General features: G+C 49.1%; 1 protein-coding gene across 2 annotated transcripts in view; it reads right to left on the bottom strand.

Annotated features, from left to right (window-relative positions):
* LOC145359460 (maestro heat-like repeat-containing protein family member 1) overlaps window positions 1-19,933 on the bottom strand; it is a 47,992-nt gene extending 28,059 nt beyond the window's left edge. For both annotated transcript variants that reach the window (XR_013889586.1, XM_080214022.1), the window contains exons 1-14: window positions 19,803-19,933; window positions 19,566-19,678; window positions 19,261-19,413; window positions 16,766-16,920; window positions 16,371-16,536; window positions 16,010-16,212; window positions 6,164-6,301; window positions 5,592-5,706; window positions 3,945-4,091; window positions 3,551-3,739; window positions 3,005-3,160; window positions 1,995-2,129; window positions 1,120-1,222; window positions 78-143 (exon numbers count right to left, since the gene is read on the bottom strand). Coding sequence is in view for 1 of the 2 variants with exons in the window: in XM_080214022.1 (XP_080070148.1) it covers window positions 78-143; window positions 1,120-1,222; window positions 1,995-2,129; window positions 3,005-3,160; window positions 3,551-3,739; window positions 3,945-4,091; window positions 5,592-5,706; window positions 6,164-6,301; window positions 16,010-16,212; window positions 16,371-16,536; window positions 16,766-16,920; window positions 19,261-19,413; window positions 19,566-19,678; window positions 19,803-19,866 (1,903 nt within the window). In the remaining variant the exon portion in view is untranslated. The remainder of the gene's footprint in view (window positions 1-77; window positions 144-1,119; window positions 1,223-1,994; window positions 2,130-3,004; window positions 3,161-3,550; window positions 3,740-3,944; window positions 4,092-5,591; window positions 5,707-6,163; window positions 6,302-16,009; window positions 16,213-16,370; window positions 16,537-16,765; window positions 16,921-19,260; window positions 19,414-19,565; window positions 19,679-19,802) is intronic.
* Between the last annotated feature and the right edge of the window lie 314 nt (window positions 19,934-20,247).

Genomic DNA, 20,247 nt, shown 5'->3' with positions numbered 1-20,247 from the left:
TAAACAATGCCCACGTCTGGAGAATGATGTATGCAAGCACCAGGGAAGGAGATCTCAGCGAGAGAGAAACTACTCACCTCCACACACATGCTCCAGGGAAACTGACTGAACCTCCTCCTGGGACAAATTCCCCAAAAGAAACCCTGAGCAAAAACAAACAATAAAATTCTTCATTCAATATCATTCTCAAACCTGGAAAAGGCCAGTAAAATATACTGGTTCCCCCAACCCGACCCAAACCCCTTGATTAGATTCCAGTCCGTACTCCCGGGTATCTGTTATTCTGTATATAAACCATCCTAAACCACTCGATTAGATTCCAGTCTGTAACTCACTCCCGGGTACCTGTTATTCTATATATAAACCACCCTGAACCCCTCGATTAGATTCCAGTCTGTAACTCACTCCCGGGTATCTGTTATTTTATATATAAACCACCCTGAACCCCTCGATTAGATTCCAGTCTGTAACTCACTCCCGGGTATCTGTTATTCTGTATATAAACCACCCCGTACCCCTCGATTAGATTCCAGTCTGTAACTCACTCCCGGGTATCTGTTATTCTATATATAAACCACCCCGAACCCCTCGATTAGATTCCAGTCTGTAACTCACTCCCGAGTATCTGTTATTCTATATATAAACCACCCCGTACCCCTCGATTAGATTCCAGTCTGTAACTCACTCCCGGGTACCTGTTATTCTATATATAAACCACCCCGAACCCCTCGATTAGATTCCAGTCTGTAACTCACTCCCGAGTATCTGTTATTCTATATATAAACCACCCCGAACCCCTCGATTAGATTCCAGTCTGTAACTCACTCCCGGGTATCTGTTATTCTATATATAAACCACCCTGAACCCCTCGATTAGATTCCAGTCTGTAACTCACTCCCGAGTATCTGTTATTCTATATATAAACCACCCTGAACCCCTCGATTAGATTCCAGTCTGTTACTTACTCCAGGGTATCTGTTATTCTGTATATAAGCCTCTGTACTCCTCGATTAAATCCCTAGTGCTGATGTGTACACGTGAGGGTATTTCACCATCATTGCTCCTTATTAAGCACAAAACCTACACTCTCTCCCCCGAGGCATCCCCTCGCAGGTTTACCTGTAAACATCACGGCATTCCCCCGAATCTCAGGCCACGTGCTCTTGAAGAAGGAGACATTGCCCATGATGTAGAAATTAATCTTCTCTGGAAAATCGCTGATCTGTAGGGCGGAGGGGGGAATAAATTCATCAGATCTTGTACTTGACAGCAGCATCTCTATTCTAACCCTGATCACTCCCAGCTGACAGCATTGGTCTGCAATCAAAGCTCATTGGGAGAGGTCAGGTTGTCAAAGTGATGCCCGTATCTGAGTGTAGAACCATAGAACCCTACAGTGCAGATAGAGGTCCTTCGGCCCATCGAGTCTGCACCAACCACAATCCCACCCAGGCCCCGCCCCCATATCCCTACATATTTTACCCACTAATCTACACATCTCAGGACACTAAGGGGCAATTTTGGCATGGCCAATCAACCTAACCAGCACATCTTTGGACTGTGTTTGGCAAGTTAAGGCAATCTTAACAGTACTTGATGTTAAATCATTATTTTTCATAGAATCCTATAGTGCAGGAGGTTATTCGGCCAATTGTATCTGCACTGACCACAATCCCACCCAAAGCCCCAACCCCGTAACTAGTCCCCCTAACACTAGGGTCAATTTAAGTATGGCCAATCAACCTAACCTGCACATCTTCGCAGTGTGGGAGGAAACCCATGCAGAAACAGGGAGAACATGCAAACTCCACACAGACAGTGACCCAAGCCGGGAATCGAGCCCTGGCGCTGAGAGGCAGCAATGCTAACCATTGTGCCACCATGCTGCCCGAACGGCCATGATTAACTTAATAGCAGAATCAACTCCAGGGGCTGAATGGCCTCCTATTCCCATGACCCTGGAGCAGGATGTTTCATCTGAATGGAGAACTCACAATATGTTTAGCCAGGTCGTTGATGAACTCTCCGTAGTGCAGGATTGCCTCCTCCAGTAGATGTTTCCGAAACATTGCACTGATATTCTCGGAGCCCATCAGAGGAGCAACTGAACGGAGGGTAAATTTACAGGCCTACATCAGGAGAGAGAGAGAGAAGAAACCAATTTAAAACCATAACTAACAAAACACTTGTACCCTCAATTTTGAGCTTATAAAAAGTAACATGGTGGCACAGGGTTAGATACAGAATAAAGCTCCCTCTACACTGTCCCCATCAAACACTCCCAGGACAGGTACAGCACGGGGTTAGATACAGAGTAAAGCTCCCTCTACACTGTCCCCGCATCAGACACTCCCAGGACAGGTACAGCACGGGGTTAGATACAGAGTAAAGCTCCCTCTACACTGTCCCCCCATCAAACACTCCCAGGACAGGTACAGCATGGGGTTAGATACAGAGTAAAACTCTCTCTACACTGTCCCCATCAAACACTCCCAGGACAGGTACAGCACGGGGTTAGATACAGAGTAAAGCTCCCTCTACACTGTCCCCCCATCAAACACTCCCAGGACAGGTACAGCACGGGGTTAGATACAGAGTAAAGCTCCCTCTACACTGTCCCCCCATCAAACACTCCCAGGACAGGTACAGCACAGGGTTAGATACAGAGTAAAGCTCCCTCTACACTGTCCTCATCAAACACTCCCAGGACAGGTACAGCACGGGGTTAGATACAGAGTAAAGCTCCCTCTGCTGTCTCAGTTCCCACTCTGGGGAACTCAGTAATTTCCGGTCCGAGTTACTTTTTTTTGATGGAAATTCTCATTTCCAGCACCCTGGGTTTTATACATCACAGAGGCAGCAATCTGACCACTGCCAAAGATTGTCAGCAGACACATTCCAGGGAGATCCCTCCTCGCTCTAGAGGTCAGAGGGCACCCTTTGGCCCCTCCCCTGGGCCTGTCCCCATCGCCCTCCCATCACCCATCCTCCCCACGGACAGTACCTTCACCACCTCCTCACTGCTGTCATTCAGGTGCAGCAGCAAGCTGACCAGACTTGAGTGAATCTGTTCCACAAAGTCAGCTTTCGATTGTCCGTCTCCAAACCGCGAGAGATTCCCAAACACCGTGAAAGCTGCGGCCCGAACCTCATCCTTATCCTGTGGAGAAAGGAGCAACTCAGTAAAATGTCCAGCAGCCGGGGGGCCATGGGGTGGGGGGGGAGCGCCATAGGGAGGTGGGGGGATGGGGGGAGAGAACCATCAGTAAGAGGGGGTGCGGGGGCTGAAAGGGAGGTGGGGCGGTCAGAGGGAGATCCTGCTGTACGGAGCTCAGATTTTACCCCATCAGTCAATAAACTGTTCATTTCTAGACAAAGTTTTCTGGAGCTTGATTTTCCTGGATCATTTACAGCTCCGATACCAACCCCCACCCCACCATGTTCCAGCTCCTTCCCCCATTGAACACCTCTCCCCCTTGTGACACCCACCTCCGCCCCCCACCCCCCTCCCACCCCCACCTTCCAGGGCACCCCACCACCCTGTTTGCACCTTCTCGAAGAATGGGCGAATACGGAGAGCGATGTTGATGAGGATGGGCTGGACGCTGTTCTCTTCCAGTTGTGCCAGGACCTTAGACAACCCGGACATGGCCTCCAGCGTGATCAGATCATCAGGATCATCTTTCTCATCCATCCCAGCGATCATGGCCGACAGTAAATTGGTCGAGTATTTGTGAATCTTCAGGAGAGAGACAGAGAGAGAGAGAGAACAGATTCTATAATATCACCAAGAGCACTATCCCCCAATATCGCCAACAGCACCATCCCCCGAAATCCCCCACACCCCGAGTCCAGTATCCAAAACCCCCCCGATTCACATTCCCCCCCCCCCAACCCCTCCATCCAACCCAAAAGCACTGAGTAACGTTGAGTTCAGGGCCCACCTTGAGTGAGGCTCCCACTGCTGCGTTCCCCAGGCCTCTGATGGACAACATTCGGACTACGGTGGACGTATCGACCAGGCAGGGCAGCAAACTGCTCAGCAGCGTCTCGGTCAGGACCAGGTCAGAGGTCACACGATGGCTCAATAACTGCAACGGTCAAACCGGGTCAGGGGTAAGACAGCGATAATCACAACATAGCGAGCTATATTTAGAAAACAATTCCATCAACACAGCATCGACCAAGCTGCAGAGCTGCTGAATCTCGAGAAAAAGTTGCACTACCTCAACATCCCAAACCTCAGTCACATCTGGAAGTATCAGCACAGCTGCTTTGGAAAAATACAGCAGCCAATATGCACACAGCAAGATCCCACAAACAGCAGTGCGATAACGACCAAGTAATCTGTTTCACGGATGTGGATTCTGAGATAAATATTACGCAGTAGATCATGAAGGATTCCCCCGCACTCTCAAATATACATATCTTTAACATGGAGCAGCACCGACCCTCCCACAGCGCGGCGCTCCCTCAGCACCGACCCTCCCACAGTGCGGCACTCCCTCAGCACCGACCCTCCCACAGTGCGGCGCTCCCTCAGCACCGACCCTCCCACAGTGCGGCGCTCCCTCAGCACTGAATTTTAGATGGGAATTGGATGGTGCTATCTCCCAGTGACCCCCCACCCCTCTGGTCCAGCTTGTACGGAGGTCATGTGTATCGTCTGATTCCAACCGGCTGGTAACCAGACCCTGACTTCAGGGTGTGGTCCTTTCCTGGCACGACCGAGTTGGTGATGTGGGCAACAATTTACCCTCATCGAAGAAAATCTAGCAGTCCCACTCAGAGCCCTGTGAAGGCAGGAGTGGAGGAACAGGTCCATTTTAAAGAATTTAAAGAGAGAGGTTCGAGGAGAGATTTGCAGAGTCACAGCCCAGGCACGAGCGCCAATGGCGGAGCGATTAAAATCTCGAGAGCTCAGAGCGCGGAGATCTCAGAGAGATGTAGGGCTGGAGGAGATTACAGAGACCAGGGTTAATTCGAGAACCTGAGAGTAAATGGAGTGATGGGGGAATGGGACGCAGTGAGAACTGGTGGAATTTTTTAAACGGAGATAAATCCCAGCTGGAAGGAGTTAAAACGTGTGTGAATTGAGAGTTAAATATATTCAATCATACGGCAGAGAGGGAGAACAGTCAGCACAAATCGCTCTGTAACTCAGCAATGCCCGTTTGTCTGCTGCACGTGTTTGTGTTTTGTTCAGAGGTTTGATAACGGGAGCCAGTTATTTTGGAGAGAATGGAAAATCTGATTCGCTCCAGGAAAGGGTGTCCAGGAAAGTGTCTGCCCGAGGAACGAGCAGTGGGAGCTTTCCAAACACAGGGCCAAACTCTGCTGACACACTGAACAGAAGCCTGGTTTCACATCCCCTCCCGCACACTCAACAAAGCTGACAGATAACCACCACCAACCCCCCCACCCCAACCCCACCCTGGCATACTCCCAGAGAGAGAGAGAGAGAGGGGGGTGCAAAAGAAGGGGGAGCACAGGGTTGGGAGAGATGGTGGTGGGGGGGCGGGGCAGGAGCGCTCAGGACAACACAGGCACATTCCACCTCTCCCTGGGGCCTGAGGCTGTGACACACTCACCTCTCCAAAGAAAGCTGCCACGGTGATTCTCTGCCCCTCGTAGGGGCTGCTGAGATTGGGAGCTAACTGCTCCACGATGCTGCTGAGGTGAGAGGCGCCGTGTCGGGACATCGCTCTGTCGGAGAGGAAACAGCAATTACAACAGCGCAGGAGTCACCCAGCGACCATCAGCCCAGAGACAGCTGATCCGCAGTGAACCGGCCAGACCGGGCCTGGACACCCTCAGCCAGTGATGACTGTTCCAAGGCCATTCAGCGGGTTCAGAGAGAAGGGGAACTACCCCCTTGTCTAAGCGAGTGATCCAGTTACTCTCTCCCACACTCCTGCTCTTTCCCGGCAGATTTCTCCCCATCGGGTATTTAATTCAATCTGTCTATAAAAGTTGTTCCTGAATCTGTCTCCTGTGACTGAGAAACTGGTGAAAGGGACACAACATTCACACAATCACCCGTGGCACAGTGAGTTAGCACTGCTGCTTCACAGCGCCAGAGACCCGGCTGACTGGGGGAACAGGCTGGTTCCCAATCTCTCAGTCTAGTTAATGAGCTGATTTAAGAGTGGTTTGAACCTACCTTGCCAGGATGGACACGCCTCGGTAATGTGACTCTGGGATCTTCATCAAGTCCCAGCCACCTTCTTCATTCATTATCCTCAGTACCTCCTGATCCTTCCCTCGGGCTGTCAATGCCTTCAGAGCCTCCACTGAGCAACTGCAGTGAAGAGAATCAGAAATCAGTCCACAAACTGGTTTCACCCAAGGCCACTCTATAGAGAAAGTTTACCTTCAGTCCACACACTGCTGATGAGAGCACAGACCCCTTGGGCAGGTCATGTCATCCGTATGTCAGACCAGCGCACACCCAAGCAGCTCCCTTTTGGGGAACTCTCTGCTGGAAGGCGCTCGCATGAAGGGCGTTACAAAGACACACTCAAGGCTCCCCTGAAGTTGTCTGACATTGACACGACCACCAGGGAAACGCTGGCACAAAACCACCCTACCTGGCGCTGCCTCATCCACAAAGGCTGTCAAGCTCACAAAGCAAGGTGCACAACTTAAGTGCGAGCTGCACAGGTCCAGAGCCACCAGCGCAACAACTACAGTGTCTACACAAGTCTGTCCAACACGTGCCAGGACTTTGTGCCCGAATTGGCCCTGATCAGTCATCTTCAGACACTCCGCAACCAGCCTCAAAATGACTAGTGGTGTCGAGGTCCTCATCGATGACGATGGATGAACAACCAATCAAGATATTGAGAAATAATTGGGAAATCTTCACCACTCTTTCACATGTTGGCATTGTTTTCTATCCACTAGTTACATCTCTGTGTACCAGCACCCAGCTGTCACACAGCTTCCAAATCTGGCCAACTCCCATCTTCCCATTTCTCCTCTTCATTATAGGACGTTGGCCAGGCCAGTAATCATTGTCCAATCCTAACTGTCCCTGAACCACAGTATCAGGTGATGGCTTAGTGGTATTAACACCAGAAACTCGGCTAATGTTCTGGGGACCCGGGTTTGAATCCTGCCACGGCAGATAAAGAACAAAGAACAGTACAGCACAGGAAATAGGCCCCTCGGCCCTCCAAGCCTGTGTCGCTCATTGGTCCAACTAGACCATTCTTCTGTATCCCTCCATTCCCAGTCTGCTCATGTGACTATCCAGGTAAGTCTTAAACGATCCCAGTGTCCCCGCCTCCACCACCCTGCTCGGCAGTGCGTTCCAGGCCCCCACCACCCTGTGTAAAAAACGTTCCTCTGATATCGAAGTTATACCTCGCCCCTCTCACCGTGAGCCTGTGACCCCTCATGATCATCACCTCCAACCTGGGAAAAAGCTTCCCACTGTTCGCCCTATCGATATCCTTCATAATTTTATACACCTCTACTGGATCTCCCCTCATTCTCTGCCTTTCCAGGGAGAACAACCCCAGTCTACCCAATCTCTCCTCACAGCCAAGACCCTCCATACCAGGCAACATCCTGGTAAACCTTCTCTGTACTCTCTCCAAAGCCTCCGCGTCCTTCTGGTAGTGCGGCGACCAGAACTGGACGCAGTCCTCCAAATGTGGCCTAACCAACATTCTATACAGCTGCAACATCAGATGCCAATTTTTTATACTCTGTGCCCCATCCTATAAAGGCAAGCATACCATATGCCTTCTTCATGCTACGAGAGGACACAGATTTAAGGTGCGGGGAGGAAAGTACAGAAGTGATGTTAGGGGTAAGTTTTTCACTCAGAGGGTGGTGAGTGAATGGAATCGGCTGCCGTCAGTGGTGGTGGAGGCGAACTCGCTGGGGTCTTTTAAAAGACTTCTGGATGAGTATATGGGGTTTAATGAGATTGAGAGTTATAGATAGGTCTGTAGGTTGGTAGGTGTTGATGTGATCGGCGCAACTCGTGGGCCGAAGGGCCTGTTTGTGCTGTAGTGTTCTATGTTCATCACCTTCTCCACCTGTGCTGCTACTTTCAAGGATCTGTGAACTTGTACACCCAGGTCCCTCTGTGTGTCTATATTCTTGATGGCCCTGCCATTTATTGTATAGCTCCCCCCTACATTAGTTCTACCAAAATGCATCACCTCGCATTTATCTGGATTAAATTCCATCTGCCATTTCTCTGCCCAGTTTTCCAGCCTATCTATATCCTGCTGTATTGTCCGGCAATGTTCATCGCTATCTGCATGTCCAGCCAGCTTTGTGTCGTCCACAAACTTACTGATCACACCAGATGGTGGAATTTGAATGCAATAAAAATATCTGAAATTAAGAATCTACTGATGACCATGAAACCATTGTCGATGTCAGAAAAACCCATCTGGTTCACTAATGTCCTTTAGGGAAGTAAATTTACCTGGTCTGGCCTACATGTGACTCCAGAGTCACAGCAAAGTGAATGATTCTCAATGGTCCTCAGGCAGCGAGGGACAGGCAATAAATAGGCAATAAATGCTGGCCAGCCGGCGACGCCCACGTCCCATAAGTGAAGTTTTTTTAAAAATCAGAGTAGTTACGCTGCTGCAATTCAGCCCAGTGCCGGCCAAAAAAAACTAGCCCCAGATTTTAATCCCATTCTCCAGCTCCTGCTCTGTGCCTCGCAGGTTCCAGCCCTTCAGACACAGTTCCAGCTACATTTTCAATGAATCGAGTGTTTCAGCCTCAGTCACTGAGTCGGGCCGTGAATCACAGACACCCAGCACCCTCTGGGTGAAAGGGTTTTCCTCATGTCCCCTCTAATCAACCCCCATGCTGACACTATAGTTAAGAAAGCCCCACCAAAATCTCTACCTTTTCAGAAGACTAAGGAAATTTGGCGTGTCAGCTACGGCTCTCACCAACTTTTACAGATGCCCCATAGAAAGCATCCTTTCTGGTTGTATCACAGCTTGGTGTGGGATCCTGCTCTGACTCCATGAGCTGAAGGACCTCTTTCTGCACTGTAGGGTTCTATGATTCTACACCCCGGACATTCTCTCTTCCACCTTCTTCCGTTGGGAAAAAGATACAAAAATCTGAGGTCACGTACCAATGGATTCAAGAACGGCTTCTTCCCTGCTGCTGTCAGACTTTTGAATGGACCTACCTCGCATTAAATTGATCTTTCTCTACACCCTAGCTATGACTGTAACACTACATTCTGCTTTGTCCTTTCCTTCTCTATGAACAGTATGCTTTGTCTGTATAGCGCAGTAAAATGATCAACAGTCAACAGACCAGACACTCTGGAGGCCATTGCTCAGTGTGTGGTTGTCGGTGAACCTCAGGCATCCGATTCTGTGTGTTTACAGCAACCTTTAATATTGTTAGCTTGGGTTGGACCTTGTCTGGTTGTTTTAATTGGAGTTGAGTGCATTTGGAGGTAGACTCGGTGTTGAAATGTTTTCACCTGAAGGTGTGTCTTCCCCAGTTGGATTGGTTGGTGTCAGGCTCTCGGGGAGATGCTGGTCTCCTCTTGGCACAGCACAATGTTGGTTTACTTTCCAGCAGAACGGTTTTGTCGATAAAAGATGATCCACATCTCTTCCATATAAATAATCGTGTGTTTATGTGCTGTAGGAGACCAGTCCTGTCTGTGCAAAGATGGTGACATCCATCCACCCACTCCTATTTTGTTTTTTTTATTACAATAATTTGTATAATCATTTAAGGATAGCAGCCAGCTGAGGCACAAACAAAGAACAAAGAAAATTAAACCACAGGAACAGGCCCTTCAGCCCTCCAAGCCTGCATCGGCCATGCTGCCCAACTGAACTAAAACCCCCTTCCCTTCCAGGGATCATATCCCTCTATTCCCATCCTATTCATGTATTTGTCCAGACACCCCTTAAAACTCACTGCTGTATCTGCTTCCTCTACTGCCCCTGGCAGCAAGTTCCTGGCACCCCTCATGTTCTGTGTAAAAAACTTGCCCTGTACATCTTTAAATCTGTGGCCCCCAGGAATTGACTCTTCCACTCTGGGAAAAAGCTTTGACTATCTGTTCTGTCTACGCCTTGCATAATCTTGTTGATTTCTATCAGGTCTCCCCTCAACCTCCGTCGCTCCAGTGAGAACAAACCAAGTTTCTTCAACCTCTCCTTGTAGCTAATGCCCTCCATACCAGGCAACATCCTGATAAATCTTTTCTATACTCTCTCCAAAGTCTCCATATCCTTCTGGTAGTGTGGCGACCAGAACTGAACACTATATCCCAAGTGTGGCCTAAGGTTCTATAAAGCTGCAACATGACTTGCCAATTTTTAAACTCAATGCCCCGGCTGATGAAGGCAAGCATGCCGTATGCCTTCTTGACTACCTTCTCCACCTGCATTGCCACTTTGTGACCTGTGTACCTGTACACCCAGATCCGTCTGCTTTTCAATACTCTTAAGGGTTCTGCCATTTACTGTATATTTTCTATCTGAATCAGACCTTCCAAAATACATTACCTCGCATTTGCCCAGATTAAACTCCATCTGCCATCCCTCCGCCAAAGTCTCCAACTGATCAATATCCTGCTGTATCCTCTGATGGTCCTCATCAGTATCCGCAATTCTACCAACCTTTGTGTCGTCCACAAACTTATCAAACCAGTTACATTTTCCTCCAAATCATTTATATGTATTACAAACAGCAAAGGTTCCAGCACTGATCCCTGAGGAACATCACTTGTCACAGCCCTCCATTCCACTGCTTCTCCATGTCTTCTTTGATCGAAGTCATGATGTGGGTATGCCGGCGTTGGACTGGCGTAAACACAGTAAAAAGTCTGACAACACCAGGTTTTAGTCCAACCTATTTATTTGATAATATTCTCACTAGCTTTCGAGGGGACAGCCTCTTCGTCAGGTGAATGGAGAGTTCTGAGGCCAGAACTCTCCATTCACCTGACGAAGAGGCTGTCCCCTCGAAAGCTAGTGAGAATATTATCAAATAAATAGGTTGGACTAAAACCTGGTGTTGTCAGACTTTTTACTATTTTCTTTGATCGAGCCAGTTTTGTACCCACCTTGCCAGCTCACCTCTGATCCCATGCGACTTCACCTTCTGTACCAATCTGCCATGAGGGACCTTGTCAAAGGCCTTACTGAAGTCCATGTAGACAACATCCACTGCCCTACCTCATCAATCATCTTCGTCACTTCCTCAAAAAACTCGATCAAGCTCATGAGACATGACCTCCCCTTCACAAAACCATGTTGCTTTTCACTAATATGTCCACTTATTTCCAAGTGGGAATAAATCCTGTCTCAAAGAATCCTCTCCAATAATTCCCCTACCACTGATGTAAGGCTCACCAGCCTGTAATTATCTGGATTATTCTTGCCACCCTTCTTAAACAAAGAAACAACATTGGCTATTCTCCAATCCTCTGGGACCCCCTCTGTAGCTGGTGAGGATACAATGATTTCTCAGGGTCCCAGTAATTTCCTCCCTTGCCTCTCTCAGTATTCTGGGGTACATCCCATCAGGCCCTGGGGACTTGTCTACCTTAATGTTTCTCAAGAACCCCAATACTTCCTTTTTGATCTCAACATGACAAACTATCTACACCCCCTTTCCCAGACTCATCATCCTCCAAATCCTTCTCTTTGGTGAATACTGATGCAAAGTACTTATTTAATACCTCGCCCGTTTCCTCTGGCTCCCTGTATGAACTCCCTCCCCTATCCTTGAGTAGGCCAACCCTCTTGCTCTTTATATATGTAAAAAAGCCTTAATCCTGCTGGCCAATGATTTTTCATGACCCCTTTTAGCCCTTCTTACTCCATGCTTAAGTTTCTTTCTACTTTCCTTGTATTCCACACTTGCTTCGTGTGTTCCCAGCCTCCTAGCTTTGACAAATGCTTCAATTTTCTCTTTGACTAGGCTCACAATTTCTCTCGTTGCCCACGATTCCCAAAACTTGCCATACTTAACCTTCATCCTTACAGGAATGTGCCAGTCCTGAATCCCTATCAACTTACACTTGAAAGCCTCCCACATGCCAGATGTTGATTTGCCCTCAAACATCAGGCCCCAATCTACATTCTTCAGTTCCCGCCTAATATTGTTGTAATTAGCCTTCCCCCAATTTAGCACCTTCACTTGAGGACTACGTTTATCTTTCTCCATCAGTACCTTAAAGCTTACTGAATTGTGGTCACTGTTCCTGAACTGCTCCCCTACTGAAATATCGACCACCTGGCTGGGCTCATTCCCCAGTACCAGGTCCAGTATGACCCCTTCCCCAGTTGGACTATCTCCGTACTATTTCAAGAAGCCCTCCTGAATGCTCATTACAAACTCTGCCCTTCCATGCCCCTAGCAATTTAGGGGAATATATTAACCCAGTCGATGTAGGGGAAGTTAAAATCTCCCAACACAACAACCCTGTTACTTATACACTTTGCCAAAATCTACTTCCATACCTGTTCCTCAATTTCCCGCTTGAGATTGGCTACTGAGTGGCCTATTGTAAACCCCCAACACTGTGACTATACCCTTCCTATTCCTGAGCTCTATCCTTATTGCCTCACCGTATGAGCCCTCCAAGGTGCTCTCCCACGGTATAGCTGTGATATCCTTCCAAAATAATTTAGTAAGTCCAAAACAAAATCAAAGTTGATTGACATTTTGAAGTGCCAGGGCCTCTGGAATGTTCTTGACTTTAGAAGGTGATTTGTGCCGTCTCTGATATTCGATTGAAGACTGCAAAAATTCACATGCGTCTTCTTGATCTCATAATCCGTAATCTTCTAATCCTTGAACTGCGCCACCTAGATTGTGGAGGTGTTCTTCATCATTCTTCCCAGTAACTGAGATACTGTCTAAGTAACACTGGTCTCCTTCCAATCCATTCAGAATCTGATCCATCACACATTGGAACAACACGGGTGCAGATCTGATGCCAAATGGTAGTCTGTTATATCAAAATAACCGTGTGTGTCACGTCAGTCAAGTATTGTTGTGAATCTGGATCCACGTTCATCTTAAGATAAGACTGACTGAGGTCAATTTTACCTCAATTTGGCCTCCAGCCAACCTAGTGAATAAATCCTCAATCAGAGGCAGGGATTACTGCTCTGTACACAGGGACAGGGACTTCTAAATCACCACAACTGTCTACTGATCCGTCTGTCTTCATCACAGATACTATCAGTGTGGCCCAATGGCTCTCATTAACGGGTTTGAGAACTCTGTTTTGACCAACCACTCTGATTCCACCACCACAAAGAAAAGTAAAGCACAGGAAAAGGCCCTTCAGCCTTCCAAACCTGTGCCAATCATAATACCCTAACTTTTAAAAAAACCTTACATGGTTCATATCCCTCTATTCCTGTACCCATCCAGATAGCTCTTAAATGTTGCTAATGTTCCTGCTTCCACCACCTCCTCTGGCAGCGCGTTCCAGACACCCACCAGTCTCTGTGTGAAAAACCTCCCCCGCACATCTCCCGTAAACCTTCCCCCTCTCACCTCGAAGCTGTGCCCCCTCGGAATTGATACTTCCACCCTGGAAAAGAAACCTCTGACTATCCACCCTGTCTCTGCCTCTCATCATTTTGTCAACCTCTATCAGATCTCCCCACAGCCTCGGTCTTCCCAGTGAAAAGAATCCTAGTTTGTTCAACCTCTCCTCACAGCCAACACCCTCAGACCAGGCAACATCCTGCTGAACCTTCTCTGCACTCTCTCCAAAGCTTTCATGTCCTTCTGGTAGTCTGGTGACCAAAACTGCACACAATACTCCCAATGCAGCCTAACCAAGGTTTTATATAGCTGCAACATGATTTCCCAACTCTTATATTCAATGTCCCAGCTGAAGAAGGCAGGTATACCAAGTGTCTTCTTAATCATCTTGGTGAATCAGTCTCTCAGTTTGTAGTTACCTTGGAGACTAGCTGAACATTGTGCATTTGGGGAAGTCTTAAACGACACCATTAGAGATAGATTAATCTGTGGATTAAGCAACAAAGCAATTCAAAAGTGGTCAACAGAAAGCAACCTAACCCCAAGGAAAGCTTTAGAAGTTGCTGCATCCACAGAATTAGCAGCCAAAGAAGCTCAACCACTGAGATAAAGCGCAAGAATTCATAAGAAAACTGAACACCAACACACTCTCAATTCATAGAATCATAGAAACCCTGCAGTGCAGGAAGAGGCCATTTGGCCCATTGAGTCTGCACCAACCACAATCCCACCCAGGCCCTACCCTTATATCCCCACATATTTTACCTGTTAATCCCTTTAACTGAAGCATCTCAGGACACTAATGGGCAATTTAGCGTGGCCAATCAACCTAACCCGCACATCTTTGGACTGTGGGAGGAAACCAGAGCACCTGGAGGAAACCCACGCAGACACGAGGAGAATGTGCAAACTCCACACAGACAGTGACCCGAGCTGAGAACCGAACCCAGGTCCCTGGAGCTGTGAAGCAGCAGCGCTAACCACTGTGTTACCGTGCTGCCCAATTGTCACAGGTGTACAAAAACCGGACACTTAGCAGCAGGGTGTCGGTGCAAAGACAACATGTGCAGGAATTGTGGCAAAAAGGGCCACACAGAAAGTACATGTTTGAAAAAGAAACACGTTTCAGACCTGAATTACAAAAAAAAGCCAAGTACATCAAATGAAAATCTGAATAAGAGATAAGTATCCATGTGGTACAAAAGGGTCTGAAAAAGGATTTGAGTCACAGTGTGAGCATGAACTGTTATTAACCTTGCTGATTATTACTGGTGCAATACACCAGGGGACTCCTTTACTGGAGGGTCAGTCTGTGAAACTAGAGGTGGACACTGGGGTAGCGGTCGTGTCGCTACCAGACTGCTCACCAAAGAAGGGTTCGACGTGTTGACTTCAAACCCTCAAACATAGTGTAACATTAGAACATAAGAAATAGGAGCAGGAGTAGGCCATCTAGCCCCTCGAGCCTGCCCCGCCATTCAGTAAGATCATGGCTGATCTGAAGTGGATCAGTTCCACTTTCCCGCTTTCCCCCCATAACCCTTAATTCCCCTGTCTATCAGAAATCTATCTACCCATGACTTCAACGGGCAGAGAATTCCAGAGATTCACCACCCTCTGAGAGAAGAAGTTCCTCCTCAACTCCATTCTAAAGTGAAACCACCCCCCCCCACCTTATTTTGATGCTGTGCCCTCTAGTTCTGGTTTCCTTTCTAAGTGGAAAGATCTCTACCTCTACCCTATCTAGCCCCTTCATTATCTTGTAAGTCTCTATAAGATCCCCCCTCAGCCTTCTAAACTCCAACGAGTACAGACCCAGTCTATTCAGTCTCTCTTGATAAACTAACCCCCTCATCTCCAGTATCAGCCTGGTGAACCTTCTCTGTACTCCCTCCAAGGCAAATATATCCTTATGCAAATGCGGTGACCAAAACTGCACACAGTACTCCAGTTGCGGTCTCACCAGTGCCCTGTACAATTGCAGCAAGACCTCCCAGCTTTCACATTCTATCCCCCTCGCTACAAAGGCCAACATCCCTCGCTATAAAGGCCTTCCTGATCACCTGCTGCACCTGCAGACTGGGTTTTTGCGACTCATGCACAAGGACCTCCAGGTCCCTCTGCACCGTAGTATGCTGCAGCTTTTCACCCTTTAAATAATAATCCCTCCGACTATTATTTCTTCCAAAGTGGATAACCTCACATTTGCTAACGTTACACTCCATCTGCCAGGTCCTCGCCCAGTCGTGTTAAAAGCCTAGATGGAGAAGTGGTTCTGAGGAGGGCCCGTACTGATGTAACTGTGGAGTTGAATGGACAGGCTGTAAGACTTGTCCTTGCACACTGTTAAAGGAAACTATCCAGTGCTAATGGGCAGAACCTGGTCATAAAAAACATCAGATTAAACTGGGCTGAGGGAAATCTCACGACAGATTTTAGCAGACACTCCAGGGGAGGGGAGGGGAGGGGAGGGGAGAATTACCTGCAGACATCCAGGGTCTTTGGAAGGCGACTCTGAGCGCGACGTTCCTTCGACACGTAGTTGCTGGGGGGGTCTTTGGGGAGCCGAACCCCGACACTGGAGCCCACGCGGGACAGCAGTGAGCTGAAGAGGTGAGGGTAGAGCACACTGACCGCCTCAGCTGACTCACCAGCGGACAGCAGCTCGGACAGAGCACAAGTAACCTGAGAGAGAACAGGACAGAGGCTCAGCAGAGACAACACGGTGGTGGGGGTTGGGGGGGGGAAGCAGGGCAGGAGGAGGATGGGTGGGTAGGGGGGGGGGACAGCAAGGGGACAAGGGAAGGTGGCGGTACCCGTATCTCGTCACGCCCTGTACTCACCAACAGGGGCTGCAGGGTGGCAAAGCGAGTGACGTTTTTGCGAAGCATCGACTCTCTCTTCTCATCGTACGGTAACTGCCTGTTCAGCTTCTCCGTCAGGAATTCCATCGACTTGCGCGCCAGCGTGGTGTCTCCGGCCAGTGACTGCCACATCTCAGCCATCTGCCTGGGGAAAGAGCGGGAGGGGAAAAGAGGGGAGGGAGGGAGGGAGAGGGCAGAAAAGAGGGGGAGGAGGCAGAGGGAGAGGAGAAGGGGTGACAGTGTGGGGGTGGGGAGGGAAGGAGGTGGAGGCAAAGAGTGCGATATTGTTTAATATGCTCCTGTGAAGCCCCCCTGGGGGGTTAGGAACAGTTTGTAAATGTGAATTGTTGAGCTGACTGCATTTAGCCACTTACTTATCAAAGGGCAGTGGGTAAGTGAGCAGACTGGAGATCACAGCCGAGAGGTTCTGGGAAGCCAGTAGAGAGACTGTCTGGAGAACAGAGGCCTTTACCTGTTCCTGACTAATAGACTGGAGACGGATATGTAACACTTCCAGCACCTCCGGGACCTGGAGTCAAAAACGCCAAATCAGATTCTGGCCAACATGCACACACAGAGACACACACACACACACCCCTAAACATTCATCCTCTCAAATATGAACACTGCTGCCATTTATCTTATTCTGGCTTCAAGCTCTGGACAGGGTTAGCGCCGCACTGCCAGAGGGTCAGTGCCGGGGGAGCGCCGCACTGCCAGAGGGTCAGTGCCGGGGGAGCGCCGCACTGTCAGAGGGTCAGTGCTGAGGGAGCGCCGCACTGTCAGAGGGTCAGTGCTGAGGGAGCGCCGCACTGTCAGAAGGTCAGTGCTGAGGGAGCGCCGCACTGTCAGAGGGTCAGTGCTGAGGGAGCGCCGCACTGTCAGAGGGTCAGTGCTGAGGGAGCGCCGCACTGTCAGAGGGTCAGTGCTGAGGGAGCGCCGCACTGTCAGAGGGTCAGTGCTGAGGGAGCGCCGCACTGTCAGAGGGTCAGTGCTGAGGGAGCGCCGCACTGTCAGAGGGTCGGCGCTGGGGGAGCGCCACACCGTCAGAGGGTCAGTGCCGAGGGAGTGCCGCACTTTCAAGGTGGATTTGAAAGATCCAATGGAGCTTTTTTGAAGGCGATAAGGGGAGTTAGTCCTTGTGACTGGTGAACATTTATCCATCAATTAATATCACATAGATTATCTGGTCATTATCACAATGCTGTTAGTGGGATCTTGCTGTGTATCCTGTAATCTGGCAATGAATGTATTTCAGAAATACTTCACCTGCTGCTCAATGTTTGAGATTTCCTGACTGGAAGGTGTCAAAGAAAAGCACAACCTTTCTTCCTCCACCTCCTGAACAGTTTCCCCTACTTTACGAATGGAAAGATAAAGGGAGCATCGAAAGCAGAGACAGACAGAGAAATGAATGATTCTCTGAGGGACACTGCCTCATTTCTGACTGGCTCAACACCACCACCTGCTGCCTGTTCGCTAACACTGCAAGAAGCCTCACAACACCAGGTTAAAGTCCAACAGGTTTATTTGGCAGCAAATGCCACTAGCTTTAGGAGCACTGCTCCTTTGTCAGGTGAGTGGGGAGTTCTGATCACAAACAGGGCATATAAAGGCACACACTCAGTTTACAGAATACTGATTAGAATGCGAGTCTTTATAGCTAATCAGGTCTTAAAAGTGCTGACAGTGTGAGTGGAGATAGTTACGACAATGGATGAATGAACATCGCTCAATAATCACCAGGTAAGACTGTTCCCTTCCTGTTGGCAAACACTTCAGTGGTCACGGGCATTCAGCCTCTGATCTTCGGGTAAACGTTCTCCAAGTTGGCCTTCATGACACACGACAACACAGAGTCGCTGAGCAGAGACTGATAGCCAAGTTCCGCACACATGAGAATGGTCTCAACAGGGATCTTGGGTTCATGTCACACTATCTGTAACCCCCGTGACTTGCCTGGGCTTGCAAAATCTCACCTACTGTCCTGTCTGGAGACAATACACATCTCTTTAACCCATGCTTAATGCTATCTCCACTCACATTGTCAGCATCTTAAAGACCTGATTAGCTGCAAAGACTTGCATCCTAATCAGTACTCTGTAAATCGTGTGTGTGCCTTTTATATGCTGTGTGTGATCAGAACTCCCCACTCACCTGACGAAGGGGCAGTGCTCTGAAAGCTAGTGACATTTGCTACCAAATAAACCTGTTGGACTTTAACCTGGTGTTGTGAGACTTCTTACTGTGTTTACCCCAGACCAACACTGGCATCTTCACATCATGTTCGCTAACACTGCAGATAGGGGAACTGGAATCATCTTCAGCCCAAAACATTGCCAATCACCATGTGGAACTACAGTGCCGAGGGCTTTGCCAGCGAGCCTGGCAACCATTTTACTAACAGCAAGAGCCCACAAAGAGATTGGTTAATTACTGCCTGGGAGACACAGATTCCCCGTTTCCTCTCAATGGTGCTCAGAACCAGAGTTAAACCATCCCAGATTCCCAATCCCTATTACCAGCTCCAGCCCTAACTACCAGGTATACTGCCCAGCAAAGCTGCTGATAAGGGTGGAGGCGGGGCACTACCCCCACACCCCACTCAACTATACTTAAGTAACTCCAGTCCCACACCAACAACTGAGTGAATAGAGATCAACTTTAAACCCAGAAACAGTCACATCCCATCATTAATCTGATTATCCAGACACTGGTCCATCACTAAGCTAGCTCCTGGTTGGCACAGTCCCCAACTAACCAATTGGTTGGCCTGGTCACTAACCTGGTTACTGGTTGGCCTGGTCACTAACCCGGTCCCTCGTTAGCCTGGTCATTAACCTGGTTACTGGTTGGCCTGGTCACTAACCTGGTCTCCAAGGCTGGCTCCGCGCACCCTGATGAGGGTGTTGATGATAACCGAGGCAGCGCTGGAGCAGTGAGTGAGGGGGTCAGCCAGACCCTCAAACAACATGAAGAGGAGAACGCTGAGCTGGTCCTGCGGCAGGCACTTGGCAATCACCTAGAAACAAAACACACGCAACACGTCAGCACCGCAGTGACCAGAGACACAGGGGCACGGTGGGGGGGAAGCAATGAGGGACGCGGGGGGGAGGTGGGCGACGAGGGACGCGGTGTGTGGGAAACGAGGAGGCTCCCTCCAGACACACCAACCTGCCCAATCTCTGAGCACGTGCGAAACAGCAGCTGGCCATCTGATTGGTGGAGCCCACTATGAAGGCCTTTCAGTCGTGTTAAAGACTCATCTGTGTGATCAGGAGCAAAACCTGCCGGAGGAAAAGAGCATTTCAAACATCGCAGCACCGTCGCAGCACACTGAAACCTACAGTTACCGCATCAATGCGACACCCTGCTGCCAATGCCCCAATGCAGCAGCACAGTAAGACTCACCAGCATAGCGCAGTTGGATGCAGAGCAGTGTGTGCAGACAGTCCACCGCGTTCTGGCGTACCATCACCAGAGGATCTGTACACCGAGGAACCAGACGACCAATCAGAGCTCCCAAGTTGTGGAAGGAAACCATTGTCTGTTAGTGTGGGGACAGAGAGTAAAATTTCACCAATATACAACAAAACTCCACAAATACCATCCTCATCTCTGACAGGTACAGCACGGGATTAGATACAGAGTAAACCTCCCTCTACACTGTCCCCCCATCAAACACTCCCAGGACAGGTACAGCACGGGGTTAGATACAGAGTAAAGCTCCCTCTACACTGTCCCCCCATCAAACACTCCCAGGACAGGGACAGCACGGGGTTAGATACAGAGTAAAGCTCCCTCTACACTGTCCCCCATCAAGCACTCCCAGGACAGGTACAGCACGGGGTTAGAT

Source organism: Carcharhinus amblyrhynchos, chromosome 2, assembly GCF_965287045.1.
Source record: "Carcharhinus amblyrhynchos chromosome 2, sCarAmb.v2.hapA, whole genome shotgun sequence".
Lineage (NCBI taxonomy): Eukaryota > Metazoa > Chordata > Chondrichthyes > Carcharhiniformes > Carcharhinidae > Carcharhinus > Carcharhinus amblyrhynchos.
The sequence above is the reverse complement of the archived record's forward strand: the minus strand, read 5'-3'. Positions and strand labels throughout refer to the sequence as shown.